Source organism: Hoplias malabaricus, chromosome X1, assembly GCF_029633855.1.
Source record: "Hoplias malabaricus isolate fHopMal1 chromosome X1, fHopMal1.hap1, whole genome shotgun sequence".
Classification (NCBI taxonomy): Eukaryota; Metazoa; Chordata; class Actinopteri; order Characiformes; family Erythrinidae; genus Hoplias; species Hoplias malabaricus.
This window is the reverse complement of record NC_089818.1, coordinates 18,545,633-18,563,540: the sequence shown is the minus strand read 5'-3', so window position 1 is coordinate 18,563,540 and position 17,908 is coordinate 18,545,633. Positions and strand designations below refer to the sequence as shown.

The window sequence follows — 17,908 nt, the reverse complement described above, 5'->3', positions numbered from 1 at the left end:
AATTACTAATAGAAATTCAAGGTAAATATTCATTCATTCATTGTCTGTAACCGCTTATCCAGTTCAAGGTCGCGGTAGGGATAATAAAAACAGCAAATAAAAAAATATAACTGCCTTTACAATAAAATATTACAGTTGGAGGAGAATTAGCTAGACCATTAAGAAAATATAATGCATGGCAACTAACTGCGTAGGAACAATGATCAGAGCTTAAAGTCATGGGGACGAAGTTAATTCTCATACCTTACTTTCTGGACCAACATTCTCATTCCAACTTCATAGTAAGTTGTGGCTAAACATTACTAACATTAATAAAGACACCACAAGCAGGGCTACGTACATAATGAAAGCAATACTATTTATTTATTCTAGCTGTTTTGTGGGAATCAAATGTATTTTTTTAGTATTGACAGTTGGAATCGATACAATTGATTCACGACACTTGAAATCGGAGTGCACATTTTTCGAATCGAGTAGTGCAAGATGTGTGCGTCATTTGCGCGGGGAAATAGTTAACACAAAACTTGGATGTGTGCATTTTAATTGTTTACTGATTGTGAAATTCTCCCTTGGAGCATCTCTCACCCTCCCAGTGGGGTTGGTGTCCTGTTACCTCACTGGGTGTGCCATGATATGTGAATGAGAACAAGTTGCACACCTCAATCACGTGTTTTACAAGTTTAGCCAAAAGGTATCAGATAAAGCAGATAAACAATGCGTTATTACTCAGACGTATGCGGGACATGAGGAAAGTGCACATATGCTCACTCACTACGTGTTGTTCTGTGATGGTCTGACTGGAAACCATGAAAGTGTGAAGCCTGTTGTGCTTTTTGTGATTTCATGGATAAAATAGTAAAACTGAATTTGAAAAGTTAAAATGAATACAGTGATTTTTGATGTAAATTAGTGGGCACTACATCTGATTTATGTGCAGAAAAACAGTGTTTTATTTCACTGCCTTGGTAACCACTCTACACTAATTAATATGAGACATTATTTGCAAGATTCCTAAAACTTAAGCCTACTTCTGTAATCTGATTCCGTAACAGAATATTTTAAATGGTGACATTTTCACCTTGCCTATGAAAGACTGAGATAGTTTAGGGTTATGCCCTTTGATTCTGACCCATAGGGTTCTGACCCATCCAGCAGAAAATTGTTACTTTAGTTTTACTTTTAATTAATTGATTTGTAAATTACTTAATTACATTATGAATTATTAATACATCAATGATTTTGAAGTAACCTCAAGTCACTTCTGTATTTAGGAGTCTTTTTTTTTTTACCTCAACCATCACTCATTGAACCCTTCCCTCCTGCAACCTGCAATCTCTGACTGTTCTTTCACACACACAAAAAAAGATTGGAATCCAGTTTCCTATTATTTGTCACAATCATATGTCGTCACTAGTTTGGTGTGTGCGTCCTAGTGTGTCCTATGTTATTAGATGAATGAAAGACAAGAGTGATAGTTTGTAATGCAGCGATAAGCAGCAGACAGTCTTCAGATACAATCACACTTTCTCTCAACTCTCTTTCATTCCTTCATGGATTCCTGACATTAAAACTGCCTTCATTAGGCTTGTCTTAATGTGTCTGGGTATGTTCACTATGGATCATGCTGTACAGCTGTGATACAGATGCATTTGCATATTTGTCTTCAACCATCCATCTATCTTTTGTCATTTATCGTGTTAAGATATTAACTCATTGCTTAGAAATTCAAGATTTAATCTTCTGCTCACAATTACAATTCATTGCTGGCTTATTTTTTATTATTTCCGCTAGAACACACAGCATGAATGTAACCTTCACCTGAGCCAGCCTTGTGTTTTCAACTTCCAAAATGTTAATCAGCTGCCCACTATTATATTCAGACATTTCCCACACACGTTAGCCAAATGGCTCTCAGCCAGTGGTCACAGCTAGGAGGTTAACACACTGTCCTGATTACCCAAATGTACTTGGAGCATCTGCGTGAACAGAAGAGAATGTATTAATCAGGTTGATTTAGAAAAACAAAAACAAACTGTTGTCTCAGACCAACAGTTTGTCCAAGTCTTAGCTTTGAATTACGTAAACCTGATTTTGGTCAGACTTTTGCTTTAAGCAGGAAGATTATTTTAAGATATCATATTTTAAGACATTGTCCTCAGGATGAAGACTGAATTGTGCCTGTCACACCATCCTACAAGATCTGTGTAATGCCCTGCAGGGTGTAGAGTAGTTTTACATAGCAGAGATGCACTCAGTGCTCAAGGCCTGTGTTTATTGTTCCTGTTAGCTGAGGCAGAAATCAGTGGAGTCTGGCTAATGACTGGCAGGAGAGGGCTTGTACATTCTGCCAGTTGGGCTTCATTGAAACTCACACGGGAAATTATTACATTGAGGTTATTCATCTTTGTTTTCTTTCCCTTGACAACCGAGGCCTTTGTTCCATGCAGTTCCATAACTGCATCTTTCAGTATGTAGCGCGATACTGCTGAACAACTAAGAAAAGCCAAATAGTTGTACTTTCTGTAAATTATATATCACGTTTTTTATGAACGTAACATTCTGTATTTTTAGAGGTTTCTCACACTTCCATTTCCATTGTCTGTTGCTTATGCAACTTAAGTTTCAGTCAATAAAGCTAATGTCCATGCTAATGCTAACGCTGCTAACAATTAATGAAAATATTTTGCCACTAAGCCTGACATAATGAAAATGACGTGATGCCGACTGGTGGCTTTTAGCTTCCATTCTAGGTTAGTACCTTTAGCATTTGTGGGATATTATTGTAAATTACTAATGCCTAGGCCAATTCTGTGGTTTTCTTTTTGAACAGGGATGACACCAGGGGCCCCTGCTCACCCACTCTGCGCCCAAAGGGGGACACTTTGTCACTGTGACCCTGAAGTGTATTAAGTGGATTTCTGTGAGTAATTTCCACCAGAAGAGGGGGCTAGCAGTCTTGATATCCATTTCCAAGGCACATTTCACACAGGAAACCGTACAACATGGAGTTGCTGCTCTTATTTTAAGGATTAGTTTAAGGAAATTATTTGAGAACCCAGTCACCTGATCTGTTCTAGAACGTTATAGAGGACTATGATGCTTCCATTAAGCATTTTGGAGTGCTATTTTAGGAAGGAAAATCTTAGTTAGATTGATATCAAATGTAAACCCTAAGGGTCGGTATGTACATAGTAGATACTGAATTATTGATAGTGGTTACTGAGTAATAAGTCTTATTAACCATAAGTTGCCAATTGCCAACTGGCTCATGATTATACATATATTGTGCATGTTCAACAATAATGCTCCAGTGTCAGAGCAAAGTGCTGGAAAACCTCAAATTAATATTTAAACGATGCTTCAGTGAAAATGAAATATATTGGATGTTGGAAAATGGGTACACTGGCATTTTACAGTAAATAGATGTATTGAAAAGTAGATATATCTCACATCTTAAACATGATCAGATACTTACATCCCTGAAATTTACTGCAAATCCACCTGTAGCATACTTGAGTGCCTTTTTTAAATGTATTATTCGTTTATGAAAGCACAGAGCCTTAGGCTTCTACCTTGGTTATCTTAAGCCCACTTGAAATGCTAATACATAGATGATGAGTCACCACTACCAGTGTGTGGCACCTACCTGAGTGATTTTTACAAGTAACTAATGAGCTCTGCTCACCCCCACTGTGATGGATCTGGTAGCTGTTTATGTAGCCCATTCATCTCAGGGGATCTCACGTCATGTTCATCGATAGCTCACCATTTACTGCTGTAAGCAAATGCGCAATCAATGACTTTGTCTTGGATACTCTTGTTTATGACTACCCATAACGTCCATGGCAGACTAATGTTTAATTACATTGCTGTAGTAAATGATCAGCAAGCTCCCACGTGTTAAAAGTAGACTGATTGAAACCACAGGTTTAATGCACAATTAATATTCAGTTAATAGTGGTATTGTTGAATAAGTGCTATAAGTGCTTGATCAGTCAGTGTCATACATCATAACTAACAGTTATGTAGTTATAAATAGAAGAACTGAAATGTAGACACATGCTGGGCCCTTAGGCTTTATGAAATTGATTACCAATGTTATATTTTTAAATTAAAACTATGAAAAATGCTAATAATACAAATGTTAATGATCAGAAAGTTCATCCAAAACATACTGGCCTTGTGCAGTGCAATAAACAAGAATGGAAAGATTAATATTTCTCACAGTCAAACCATTTCAAAATGCTTTTATTAACCAGTAATGATCTATATTTGACTTATATATACTAATGTTCAATAAATATATTAGCTTTTTTTATAATAACTACAATAAACACTGTAAAACGCCTTCACTTCAAACATTACCTGCCCTGTGTTGTTGTACATGCATGTACGTCACTGGGTACATAACGCTACCTTCAATTATGCGTAAGGTGACACAGGTAGGGGGCTAAAGCCTTGCTGAAGAAGCGCAGTGTGTGCTGGATTTAGATCCAGCTTCTCTCTAATACTCCTGAGTCAGCTCATTAACACTGAACTTGCCTGCTTCATCAGGATTAGGTGTGTCAAAACACAGGGACTTTCCCTTTGTACATATTTTATGTACATGTCTGGTATATTAATATTACATGGATTAAAGGCAAATGCTGCTTTGCATGTATTTTTCATTCAGTATTGATTTAATCTCAAGATATTTAGTCGCTTCAGATTAAAGGAAGGAGACATATGGTCCAGGGTTTTGAATGTTTATCTGCAGTACATTAAAGTAAGAGGAAATGAAATAGTGAGATTTGACTTCCTCCACACAGCATATGGGCTCATCTGTAGGATGAGAATGAATACCTTGTAATGAAACTGAACATGAGGCTGAAAGAATATGACCTTGTACCATTCTTCTCCTGTAAAGCCTAAAGTATTAAAGTATAATGTGTCTCCTTTCCTTTACCATCAGAAAGAAGCACTAGAATAGATGAAGAGATGAAAGCCTCAGCTTGCATTTTATCACATCTGCACTGCTCTGGTTGAAATACTGTCCAGGTAATAAACATTGATTAAATTATGTCCAGTCCTGTGATATTTAGGAATACAGGGTGCTGATGTTTCTGCTTGAAAATGCTTGATAAGCAATGTGAATTTTCAAAAGTATCTTCATAGTCATTGCTTTTTTACTTGGTACAGACAATAATTGTCTATTTTATCAGAAAACACCTACAGCTACGGTCTACCTCATCCATCACTGGAAAAAGCTAATCAAGGGGCTACCTCTTACCAGATATTATTTGTGTCGAGGACCATGCTCAGCACATGGTAGTAGCTGGCAGTGAGTGTGGTGTAGGTATACTTTCAGAAAATTTGTCAGTGTGGTGGTACCCTCAAGGGTACATATTAGTACCTTTAATTATGAAACATAATTGTACCTTCTATCATAGTTATAATTATAGATTTTAAAATTGTGTTGACTTCATACACTCATCTCCAGGACTTATATTATGTCCTTTAATGAAAGGTTACAAATATTCATAAATATTCTTTATTGTAAAAGATTATAGGCAAGTTTCCAGAATTTGGGATTGTTGTCAAAAGCTAAATCAAATATTAAATTCTAACACTAGCTGCTAGCTTGCAGAAGTAATTGTGAATCACAAGGCTGACGTGAACTAAGCAGACATTTGGTCCTCTACCATTCAGTGTGTGTTTCTGCAGCATCTTTAGCTGATTTTCTACATTGTGTAAGAACTTCTTTCCGCAGGCTGTCACAGTTCAGAATCCTGTACTGCTCCCACCCACATGCACTGGACCCTTTCACTCTTCCTTCATAATCCCTTATGCCCAACCAGTACATAGTAACTAGGTTGTTTTTTTTAAGTTGAAGTGTTATTTTTAATAACATGGGGTATTGGGAAATGCAATTTTGTCATCAATCTGACTATTTACATGGCGAAATAACAACAAATACTAATTTAACTTGATGAGCTGCCAGAAAATCGTCTACTTTACACAACCTCTGCCTTACTTTTTAGCTTCTTCTAAAAAAATAAAAAACTAGTAATGTTATAAAAACACTGTAATATGAAAGGAATATACATATATATTAAAAATCTGCTAAATTAATTGATTAATGGATGAATGAATTAAGTTTTTTTAAAAAACACAAATTGCTAAACAAATTTGCCCAGCACAAATGTTAAACGTTGGCCCCTTGGCTACAAGACCTGCTTATGCTATAGTTTCTGTTATAGTTTCCAAATTTACACCTAAAAATTGAATGAACAAAGTTGACAATGGACAAATTTTACTGTATCATTTTCAGCCACATACTGTAGATACAAAACAGAAGGAAAATCCAACGGATCAAAAAGACAATACAAATCTGTATCTTGGTTAGCTAAGACAACATTAGCAACATTCTAAAAAAAAAAAGAGCTGTAGAATTTTTTGTACAAAAATATAGCTTTCTGACATATAAAGGCACATCGTCTGAGGTTATCAATGTCTCTCGTATTAACATCTAGTGATGGAGGGCACAACCACAAAACAAAACACAAAACATTCAGTCTCCTGTAACAAAACAATCAGGTTTATAGCAGCTAAAAGCTTAGGCAATCAATTTTACAGTAAATTTTGTCATTATACAGTACAACAAATTCTTAATGCCCTAATCAGATCATCTGCATGGAATCCATGAACAGCTAAAGATAAAGTTACTTCTGCATTCATTATAAGAAAAGAAATATATCAAACACATGCTGATTAAACAGGGTATAAATTCATTATGCAATATAGGATTTATTTAACAATCATTAGAAACATGTAGAAAGTGGTGAAAATCCTGGGAACATTAACCCTAATATATTAAATATGTACATTGAATCTGAATACCATTTGAATATCATTTGCATATTCAAATGACCAAAACACACTTCATAATAACAGCCTCTGTTGCTAACACAGAATACAATGTAATATTAATAGGTACGAATTAGAATGATTATATAATGCAAGCTTTTATAGCTAACTCTAAAATGTCCTTCCCATAATACTAGATATTTGGACTATGGATTCTTACTCACAGTGACTAACTAAACAAACAGTACCAAATTTAGCACGATGTAATTTCCATAATGCTAGATTCTGTGGCTATTTCTGAATACAAACTTGTGGCCACCAGTTAGAATCATAACAATTACATAATGTGAGTATTAACTTTCTTTTAATTTCACTATTTGAAATATTAGCTTTTTTGCCCAAGCTATTCTTTGAATAGTATCTGTTCCAAATTAGCAGCTATGACTTTCTGAATTAGATCTCCATTGTTGACCACAGCAAAAGTGAATGTTTTTTTTTAGCTGAGCAGCTTTTCTCTTTACACCACAGCACTTTCAAACTGCCCTCTTTCCAGACGGTCTTTGTGATCCCTCCAGGTGGATGCAGGCATGCTGCTGTAAGGATCCAGCAGGATCCTGAAGCAGCGCACAAGCAGGAAGACCAGGATGAGCAGCAGAAGGCCAACAAAACACAAGGCTGTGCTCTGCTCTGTGTCTGAGGCCAGGGGAAGCCCTGCTGTGGCCCCGGAGCCTGCAGCTGGCCCCATGGACTGGAGCTCATAGTCCAGCAGCGGAGCTCTGCTCATCTTACCCAGGTAAGCAGCCACAAGGTCAATCACTGGACGGTCAGCAGGTGCCGAGGCGCTGGACATCAGTCGTCAAGGTTACTGAATCTCCAAGCACTGGATAGAGCTCTTCACAGGAATCTGAAAGTTAAACAGAAAAAAAAAAAACTTTATTAAAATGTATGCCACATGGCAAAAAAGTTCTGTGGGAACTTGCTTATCTAACATATTTTTTTTTATGAAATACATAATATTCATAGGTTTTTGCTGCAGTAACAGTTTCTTCTCATCTGGGAAGGCTCTAACCTAGATGTTGGAACAGTTCTGCAAGAATTTGATGGCATTCAGCCACAAAAGCATTAGTGAGGTCTGTTACTGATGTTGGATGATTTATTTTGTACCGCAGACTACTGCTACTTCAACTCATCTCAAAGGTGTTAAGTGAGCTTTATCCATCAAGAGAATAGTGTTTGACTGCTGTACCTCAGGGCTGGTGGCCTTCATACCCCTCCAGCCAATTCTAGTGTCTACAAATTTTTGGATACGGTGAATTCATATAAACACTAGTGAGATAATGGACATACAGTTGAATGCTCATTGGTGGCAAATGGTTGTCTCACACATGTACTTCCTCGGGTGTTCTCTTCAGTGGAGCAGGATAATCCTCACCTGGAGGGATGACAAGAGCAAAATGAAGTCAAGCAGACAGAGAAATGATTCTCTTCCAGGAGAAAGCTTGAGGCAAATCAAAGGCACAGATTTATTTAAAAGTTGCAAAGCCCTCAATCAATATCCACCGTATATAAGACACAAGCAATGCTGCCTAATAATGAAGCTTAGGCGAGAAAAGAGGAGAACATGTATAGCATATAGATGAAAGCACTGTAGACTTTACATTTAGACTGAAAATATGACTTGCACAAAGTGTATAAAAACAAGCTCTTGAAGGGGACTTCCACTCATTATTTAAGTAAAATTTCATAGTTGTTTTAGAGAAATTTATAGACTCTACTTTGTTTACCACAGGAGCAACAGGAAACGGGTTGCAATGTCTATAATGCACTCTGGAAAAATTATTCTACTTAAGGGATTATTGATGAATTCTCCACTATTTATGAACTCAAAAGTATATTTTATACCTAAAGCCTACAGAAGTAAACCTATACCTGCAGAAGTATTATAGTTCCAAACAATTTGAAATAGCTTTCAGCGAACCTGCCAAGGGTTTTTGCTGCTTTGTACCCAATGAAGCTGAGTAAGTTCGAGAAACGAGCACAACCCTGATCAGGAATTAAGCATTTGCAGAAAATGAGTAAATGACCAGGTGGCATAGTGCAGTAGGTAGTGTTGCAGTCACACAGCTCCAGGAGCCTGGAGGTTGTGGGTTCGATTCCTGCTCCGGGTGACTGTCTGTGAGGAGTGTGGTGTGTTCTCCCTGTGTCCGCGTGGGTTTCCTCCCACAGTCCAAAAACAAAGTTAGTAGGTGGATTGGCGACTCGAATGTGTGAGTGTGTGTGTGTTGCCCTGTGAAGGACTGGCGCCTCCTCCAGGGTGTATTCCTGCCTTGCGCCCAATGATTCCAGGTAGGCTTTGGACCCACCACGACCCTGAACTGGATAATCGCTTACAGATAATCAATGAATGACCATACAGTGATGTAATGTTAAAAAATTCTGGAATGTTTTAAAATACATTTATGAAAACATTACAATTTGGTTCTTCTGCTACAAACACATCTGCAACATTTTCATATAATTATTTTCTATAATGTGGCTGTTAAACGCATTAAACACTTTGGATACGTTGGACGCCTGGTTCCGATCAGCCCTGTGACCAACTCTGACCTAACTGAATTATATCATGGTTGGATCTTGCTTTATGGAGAAATGTTGCAAACAGTTCAAATTCCCCTTTCAAAGTATGTACCTATCTGTGAGTGTGTATTTGAGAGTCTTTTACTAGCAGCTTTTTCAGATACTTTTCCTTATTTTTACTGGATTTCTTATAGTCTCTGTAGTTAATATATGAGAGGAACACAGTTTACACTCAGCAGATTTTACTCCAACTGGCCTCTCCACCGTCTTCCCAGAGACAAGTTAATAGGCCGAGGTTGAGTTTAAGCCAAAAGGTTTTATCTAACAGAGCCAAAAAAAGAGAAAAGATCATAAAGTCTCGAACAGTACGCAATTATGAAATTGCAATTACAATAATTCTGTCTGAGAGACTTTTTTTGGGAGAGAGAGCAGAAATTTAACAGAGTCATTTATAATATCAATAGAAACTTTGGATTTTTATTACATCCAAGACTAGACCTAGTACTGTCTCACAACCCATCATTTATTCCAGTTAAGACGGAGACCTCTGGTCTAAAGGTTAAAGAAACTGGCATTAGACCAGATGGTCACCATGTCGATTGACAAGACTGGCAGCAAGGGACAGCCCTGTCTCCTCCCTCAAAACTTGAGTGAAGTGCTCTTGATCATGGCTCCTAACCCCCCCCAACTGCTCCCCGAGCACAGGGTGAGTGTGTGAGTGTGTGTGTATGGGATGGGTTAAATGCCAAAAACATAATTCCATAAATGCAGATAACAAGTGTAATAAATGCATTTTAAAATATTTTTCATATAATCTTCAAATTTCAAAATGGTTGCATTTTCTGCATCGCATAGTAGACCCAAATACACTGAGTAATGTTGAGGTCTATTTTTATAACAGATTCTTCACATACCTTCAGACCCATAGTGTTTAGATTCTCACAGTGAAACACATTGACCCTATTCCTGTCAAAAATACAGTGTATGCTTAAATGAGCTAGAACTGCAACTGGATATAGTTTAAAGTAGTCTAAGCTAAATGAATAAACCATTTCTTTTTAATATTTAAATGTATTATTGCATATCCAGAGCTCAAAGACAAAACAAACTGCTAAATTATACTTACAGACAAAATAATTAGGTCAACAAAAAATCACAGACAAACAAACAGTGCAAAGACAAAAGTGCAAATTCAGTATCAATCAGAGGCTTAGAAACAGTCCAAAACAACCACAGGCAATCACAGAAAAAACAGACAAAATAATTAGGTCAATAAAAAACAACAGACAAAACAAACAATGTAAAAACAGACAAAATAAAAAGCTCAAAGCAGATCACAGACAAAACAAACAGCTTATTAACAATCACAGACAAAACAAACAGCTCAAAGAAAATCACAGACAAAACAAACAGCTCAAAGAAAATCACAGACAAAACAAACAGCTCAAAGAAAATCACAGACAAAACAAACAGCTCAAAGAAAATCACAGACAAAACAAACAGCTCATTAACAATCACAGACAAAACAAAAACCTCATTATCAACAAGAAAGACAAAGCAACATTAATCTAATGTTGACTGATACAAGACAACAAAATAATCTGAAGATTTATTGATCATCACAGGGTCATCACCCCCACATTCATCACTGTGCTGCAGGCGTTTCCTTTTCTCACTAAGTGCGTTCACATCTGCACGACCCTCAGAAATGTGATTATTATTATTTACTGCACGGACGTTTACGGACTGAGTGCTGAATATAAAACGCCGTGTAAACGCCGATCTGCACGTGAATACGCTCTACTCACCGCTCACTCCCTCTCGCGCGCGCTCGCACCCTGTTTCCATTTCGCCGTCTCTCTGATGCGCACGCTCTGGCTGCAGCGCGAGCTTTACCACGGCACAGCGCGCACCACGTCCTATTGGTCTGCGGCACGCGCGGAAGGGGAGTCTGTCGAGGAGCTAAACCTGAGAGTGGGATTTTATATAAGGCATCATCATCATCATCATCATCATCATCATATTCCTCGTCATCATCCTCTCCACCCTCTTCATCCTCCTCATCACTACTTCAACTTTCTTCATCTTTATTCTTACATTATTACTACTTTAATCTTTTTGTGCCCTCATTCTTATCATCACCCAGACAGCGAGCATATATCAGTCCACTGGCATAAAAAGGCTGGCACACCACTGACTGTAGACCACTGCTGGTGCACCATCGGACCACTCAGATTACTGTCCTGTACAGGATATAACTCATTTATAATCTCCTCACACAGATTTTACATTCACAGGGACTTTTATTCTGGAAAACAAACTAATACAAATATTACCAACAACTATGAGAGATATGAGAGATATAATAATGAGTATAAGCCTGATATAAAATGATTATGCTGAAAATGTTGGCACTGCTGATTAAAATTATTTACTAATCTTATTTATAAAAGATAACAAAAAAAAACTAATGAAGGAGAAAAATGTAAATTGGACTGTGAATGGAAAAGTGCTAAAATGCGTGTATTTTGTCTAAAATTGTCACAGAAAACGCTGTGCACAACACTAGCGGACCTCCAACTTTGCCCTCAGTGGATCAACAGTGGTCCGCCGTCTCCTTGCTATCAGGGCAGTTTATCTTCATCATCACCATCATCATCACTTCACCTTACCTTCATCCTCTCCATCATCTTGATCACTGATATACTTTCATTCTTATCCTCATCATTACCATCATCTTTATGACAATAGTGTGTCATAATCCTCCTCTTCATCATCATCTTCATCACTATACCCCAACTTCATAATCACCACCACTCGTCTTCACCATATTTATTCTCCTCTTCATAAACACTTGCCCTGTGATGGTCTGGCACCCTGTGCAGTGCATGTTCCTTTGCAGAGTAATTCCAGGTAGTTTCCAGACCCACTATGACCCCAATCATACTCACTATAAAGTGATCTGAGAAATGCAAACATTCATTCATTATCTGTAACCGCTTATCCAGCTCAGGGTTGCAGTGGGTCCAGAGCCTACCTGGAATCATTGGGCGCAAGGCTGGAATACACCAGTCCTTCACAGGGAAACACAGACACTCACACATTCACTCACACCTACGGACACTTTTGAGTCGCCAATCCACCTACCAACGTGTGTTTTTGGACCGTGGGAGGAAACCGGAGCACCCGGAGGAAACCCACGTGGACACAGGGAGAACACACCACACTCCTCACAGACAGTCACCCGGAGGAAACCCACGCAGACACAGGGAGAACACACCACACTCCTCACAGAAAGTCACTCGGAGCGGGAATCGAACCCACAACCTCCAGGTCCCTGGAGCTGTGTGACTGCGACACTACTTGCTGCGCCACCGTGCCGGTGTTTCAAGAACTGTTCTCAGATAAGGAGAATATCATCAGTGCTGCTTGTTTATCTCTATCAAGGGTAACATACTGTAGAGGTCTTTAAAGAGGTCATATAAAACAGAAGCGACCTGATTTTATTACTCATCTATCATTAAATGTGATTCATTTAGGCAGGAGACATGGATTAGTGGAACGGATTAGTGTGAGACTGCATAAAAAAAAGACTTTTATTTTTCCACATACCACAGGATTCTAATAAAGCTACAGTTCTGGACCCAGTCCTAGAAATAAAGTTGAGCTCACCAACTGTGTTGTTGTATTTTTTTTTTTTTTTACCATTCCTCTATCCTCATATCTCATATACACTACACTGTAATCTTATCCCTACTGCCCATCTGTTGTGCAATCAGACTCTTGGAACGACAATAATTCATTTATCACAGATCCAGATATCCTGAGGAAACACAGCATATAATTTCATATAGAGCACCATTGTGAAGCATATGTTTATAATATTTGTTTATCGGGTCTGTCCTGACATTGCTGAGATTTGATTGAGCTACAGCTGGTCGAGCCTTAAACTCTGAATGATCCCCAAAACACTCTGACATTGTTGTCTGTGTCTGCTTTAAAGTGGGCCATGTACAGAAAATCAGATTCTATCTCTGCATTTGAAGAATGTGAAAGTGAAAACTGTTCAAATCCAAAGCTTATGAACCCTTACATTCTGTACAGGGCTGTTTAGATGAGATGTTTGGCTCTTGGTGGTTTTCTAACTGAAGCATGTCACAGATGTTTCAGCATGGCCCTGGCACTTGTAGAAAAGTGGTAGAGAAAATGCTCTTTTAATGTTCAACCTTTGCTCAAATAATTATCAAATCTGAAAGATTGTCATCATCAGCAACTATGACAGCTTATCCAGTTCAGGGTCGCAGTGGGTGCAGAGCCTAGCTGGAATCATTGGGTGCAAGGCGGTAATACACTGTGGAGGGGGTGCCAGTCCTTCACAGGGCACACACTCATGGACGCTTTTGAGTCACCAATCTACCTACCAACGTGTGTTTTTGGACTGTGGGAGGAAACCGGAGCACCCGGAGGAAACCCACGTGTGACTGCGACACTACATGCTGCGCCACCGTGCCGTATACTAAATACATTTTAATAAAGCTGACGTTCATCCTCTTCCATCAGCAGTCACTCTCACTCCTTATTGCTCCTTAGCAGCTCAATACAGAATTACAAATGTGGGCACACTGGGCCAACATTAGCTAATCTAATTGAAATGCCAGTACTAGCGGACCAATAGAAATGGTCCAAAAATCTAATGAGGAATATCTTACATTGACTTACAGTACCAGTCAAATGCTTGGACACAGCCACTCAGGGAGGGTTTCCTTTGTTTTGGACCATTTTCTACATACTGTGAATGTTGAGTACCAGTCAAAAGATTGGACACATCTACTCATTCAATAGTTTTTCTTTTTTTTTTTCCATTATTTTCTACATTGTAAATGAATATGGAAGACATTAAAACTATGGAATACATATGGAATTATGTAGTAAAAAAATGTTAAACAAACCAGAATATGTTTTATACTTTAGATTCTTTACCGTAGCCCCCTTTCGCTTTGATGACAGCTTTGTACACTTTCGCCGTTCTCTAAATCAGGTTCATGAGGTCGTTACCTGGAACGGTTTTCAATGAACAGCTGTGGCCTCATCAAGAGTTTATTTGTAGAACTGCTCAACTTCTTAATGTGTTTGAGACTATAACTTGGGCTGTGCAGAGGTAGGGGCTGGTACACAGTTCTATACAGTGACCCTATTCCACAGTAGCCCTATTCCACCAATGACTAATGAGATGATGTGTCCAAATGTTTGACTGGTACTGTACATTGAAAGTTGGGCATGTTTTTAACACTCATTTAGAATTTCTCTGTGAGAGGACTGTACATATCCGCTTGTTAAACCTGACTAAAATATTTCACACTCCAGCCTGGGCTTTTATCACCATGAGATATTTTCATTTTTACAGTGATGCAAGGGTTTGCAAAAATTCAGCCCATTGTCCAGAGAATTGTGCCTCCTCCGCTTTAGACTCACTCTGAGCTGCAAAGGGCCACTCAGCATTTCACTGTTTCAGTCACAGAGGGAATAATACAGAAACACACAAATATACAACACAATACTGCTGCATCTGCAGCTTTCTCCAGTTTCTCTTCTGACACTTAGAGCCTAGAGTTACTGTCTTACAGTGGAAGGTTGTACTGAATCACACCCAAATTTGAAAGCTGTAAAGAGCTACTACACTCTAAGACCTTTTTTTTTACATCAAAACTTAATTGTGTTGCTTCATCATAAAATAAAGCTTTTTGGCTTAAAACTAAATTATATCTTTCCAAACTGTCAAAAATTCACTTTTATTGCAGCTATGCTTCTAGAGCTCCCCTCAGCTTCAACCCTGCTAAAGGTGTGCATGACGTAGATCTGTAGTGTGCAAATTAGTGAGCCAGTGTTCACACCCCTCCCTCCCCTTACAACAGCTCCTCCCCTTCAGCTCAACCAGAGCTGGAGTTAGCTGATGCTAGAGGATGTATTTACCTTTAAGGCCTGTTTATCAGATGGTGACAGTTTTGATAGGCTGCTAGGTCTTGCATGATATTTAAGACTCTCTTTTACTTCTTGAATTCTTTGCCTGAGCATTCAATAAATAAAGTGCGGTTTCTGATTTTGGCACCAGATTGTTCATCTCAATTCTGATTCTCGTTAGTTGAAGCACATTGTTTTTTAATTGCATTGTGTGAAAGGGCTGTTGAAATGCAAAGTGGAATCATTGTATCATATGTCTAAAAAACTCTGGCCAGACATTAATCCCCAGTGACATATTAACATATTAAATATTAACAGGCATAATCAAATGGGGGCGGCACGGTGGCGCAGCAGGTTAGTGTCGCAGTCACACAGCTCCAGAGACCTGGAGGTTGTGGGTTCGATTCCCGCTCCGGGTGACTGTGTGTGAGGAGTTGGTGTGTTCTCCCTGTGTCTGCGTGGGTTTCCTCCGGGTGCTCCGGTTTCCTCCCACAGTCCAAAAACACACGTTGCAGGTGGATTGGCAACTCAAAAGTGTCCGTAGGTGTGAGTGAATGTGTGTGTGTCTGTGTTGCCCTGTGAAGGACTGGCATCCCCTCCAGGGTGTATTCCCGCCTTGCGCCCGATGATTCCAGGTAGGCTCTGGACCCCCCGCGACCCTAAAAAAATTGGATAAGCGGTTACAGATAATGGATGGATGGATGGATAATCAAATGGATTAAATATGAATGTTATTCATGTAGTTCACATAATTCAAATTTAATGCATGAAATATTAACCATGTGTAATATATTGAATAATATATGGAATTAATATTCTATAATTCAAGTAATGAATTATTAAGTGCTATTAGACTGAACCGTTTAAAAAAGGGAATTTCACCAGTTTTTCAAAAAATTTTTCATCACGGGCCAATTTCTCAATCACTGGAGTCACAAGAATCAAAGTAATTCAGAGTAATTGGATGTGCAATTGACTCACTGTAGAGATACTGATTCAAGACTCAGAGGCATAAGAGACAGTGATGGGAACATATCCAGTGCCTTTGGGATGAACTGGAGTGTTTGTGATCCAGCCGTACTTGACCTCATTAACGTTCTTGGGGCTGAGATCTTCACAGCAATGTTTCTATATCAAGTAGAGGCTGTTGCTGTAGCAAAAAGTGGTCAAAGTACATATACATACCCTCGGTTTCTTGAACAGGTGGCCACAAACAATTGGACAGGTAGTGCGGTCCAAGACAAAATAGTTTAGACTTGAATTAAAAGAAGTGGAAGAAGCTGCTTCCTTAAATAAAGAATTAGCCTGGTTCTGAGAGACTAAGTTGCTCAGAGTGCAGACTGAGAGCATGCAAGGACTTCTCCGTCTGCAAAAAGAGCACCAGCTTGCAGCTCGATTTCATCTTTTTCTCCTTCCCAGAAGACCAGAAATGCTACATGTGCCAGAAAGAAAGTTGTAAAAGCCTTAATAATGAAATACATCAGGACCTGCTAGTTGCTGCCATCCATTATTGTATTACAGTGAGGAAATAATGCCCCTGATATTTGCTTAATGCCAATTCGCACTGCACCATCTTTGGTAGTAAGCCATTACAGAACATTACTGAACTCTTTGTGATGCAGCCTAAATGGATTTATGAAATTATGGATGATACTGAGGATGTTAAAAGCCTTTCTTTTTCACTTGAAATGCCTGGAAGACCCCTTACAACTTCGAGGCAAATCTCTAAATCTCTATATATTGTCTCAGAGCAGCTTTCATCAACTCCATCACTGGCTCAGAATGCAATGTTGAGAGATACAGACTGATGAGTAACACATATTCTTAAGCCCCTGAGAGGTCCGTGTCACCACAAAGCAGGGAGCTAAATAACAGCCCAGCACGGCTCCAATAAAGGCCTAGACTAACCCATGGATCATCGTTATATTATTATCTCACAGGAATACTGCAACCTTCAATGTGATCTGTGTTTGTGCATCTGTGGCATACAGACAACCAAAGAAAATAATTTCGACATTTACTTACAAAAAAAATCAGTTCAACACTCATTCTTAATGAAAGCCAAAGGGCAGGTGCCTCAGCTTAGCTTCTAGTGTAAATGAGCCCTGAGGCAGCAGCATTTCTGTGCAGGTAATTCTTTTAGAGACACGTGTACACAAATTACCTAAAACAATAGAATAGAAATGACTTCCATTTCTAAAAATTCATCAGCTTCACTATCCATAATGGTGCACTCTGTATTTCTAAAATTACATACTGAAGTTCACCACCACAGACCAAGTATTATTTCTCAGCACTGCAGACACACTACTGTGTTAGTGTGTGGTGGACTGGTCCGGTGGATCAGTCACAGCAGTGCTGCTAGAGTTTTTAAATACCATAGTGTCACTGCTAGACTGACAATTGTCCACCAACCGACACTGTGTCTTGCCAAAAAATGTTTACATTTACTTTTAGCAGGAAAGTACTTACTTATGAACTAAATCTATGCAACTGGTGCATTGGTTGAAATTCTGTTATGAAAAGC

At 38.7% G+C, this 17,908-nt stretch overlaps 1 protein-coding gene across 2 annotated transcripts; it reads right to left on the bottom strand.

The window, feature by feature from the left end:
* Nucleotides 1–6,315: 6,315 nt before the first annotated feature.
* Nucleotides 6,316–11,339, bottom strand: LOC136675628 (cortexin-1-like). Of its 2 annotated transcripts, none has more exons than XM_066652280.1 (3): nt 11,232–11,339; nt 8,194–8,278; nt 6,316–7,750 (listed from the first exon to the last, which is right to left on the bottom strand). In XM_066652280.1, exon 3 carries the CDS (start codon nt 7,694–7,696, stop codon nt 7,364–7,366), a length of 333 nt encoding a protein of 110 aa, XP_066508377.1. In that variant the 5' UTR covers nt 7,697–7,750; nt 8,194–8,278; nt 11,232–11,339; the 3' UTR covers nt 6,316–7,363. The 2 variants fall into 2 exon arrangements, with proteins under 2 accessions (XP_066508377.1, XP_066508378.1); XM_066652281.1 differs by having other exon boundaries at nt 8,230–8,278.
* Between the last annotated feature and the right edge of the window lie 6,569 nt (nt 11,340–17,908).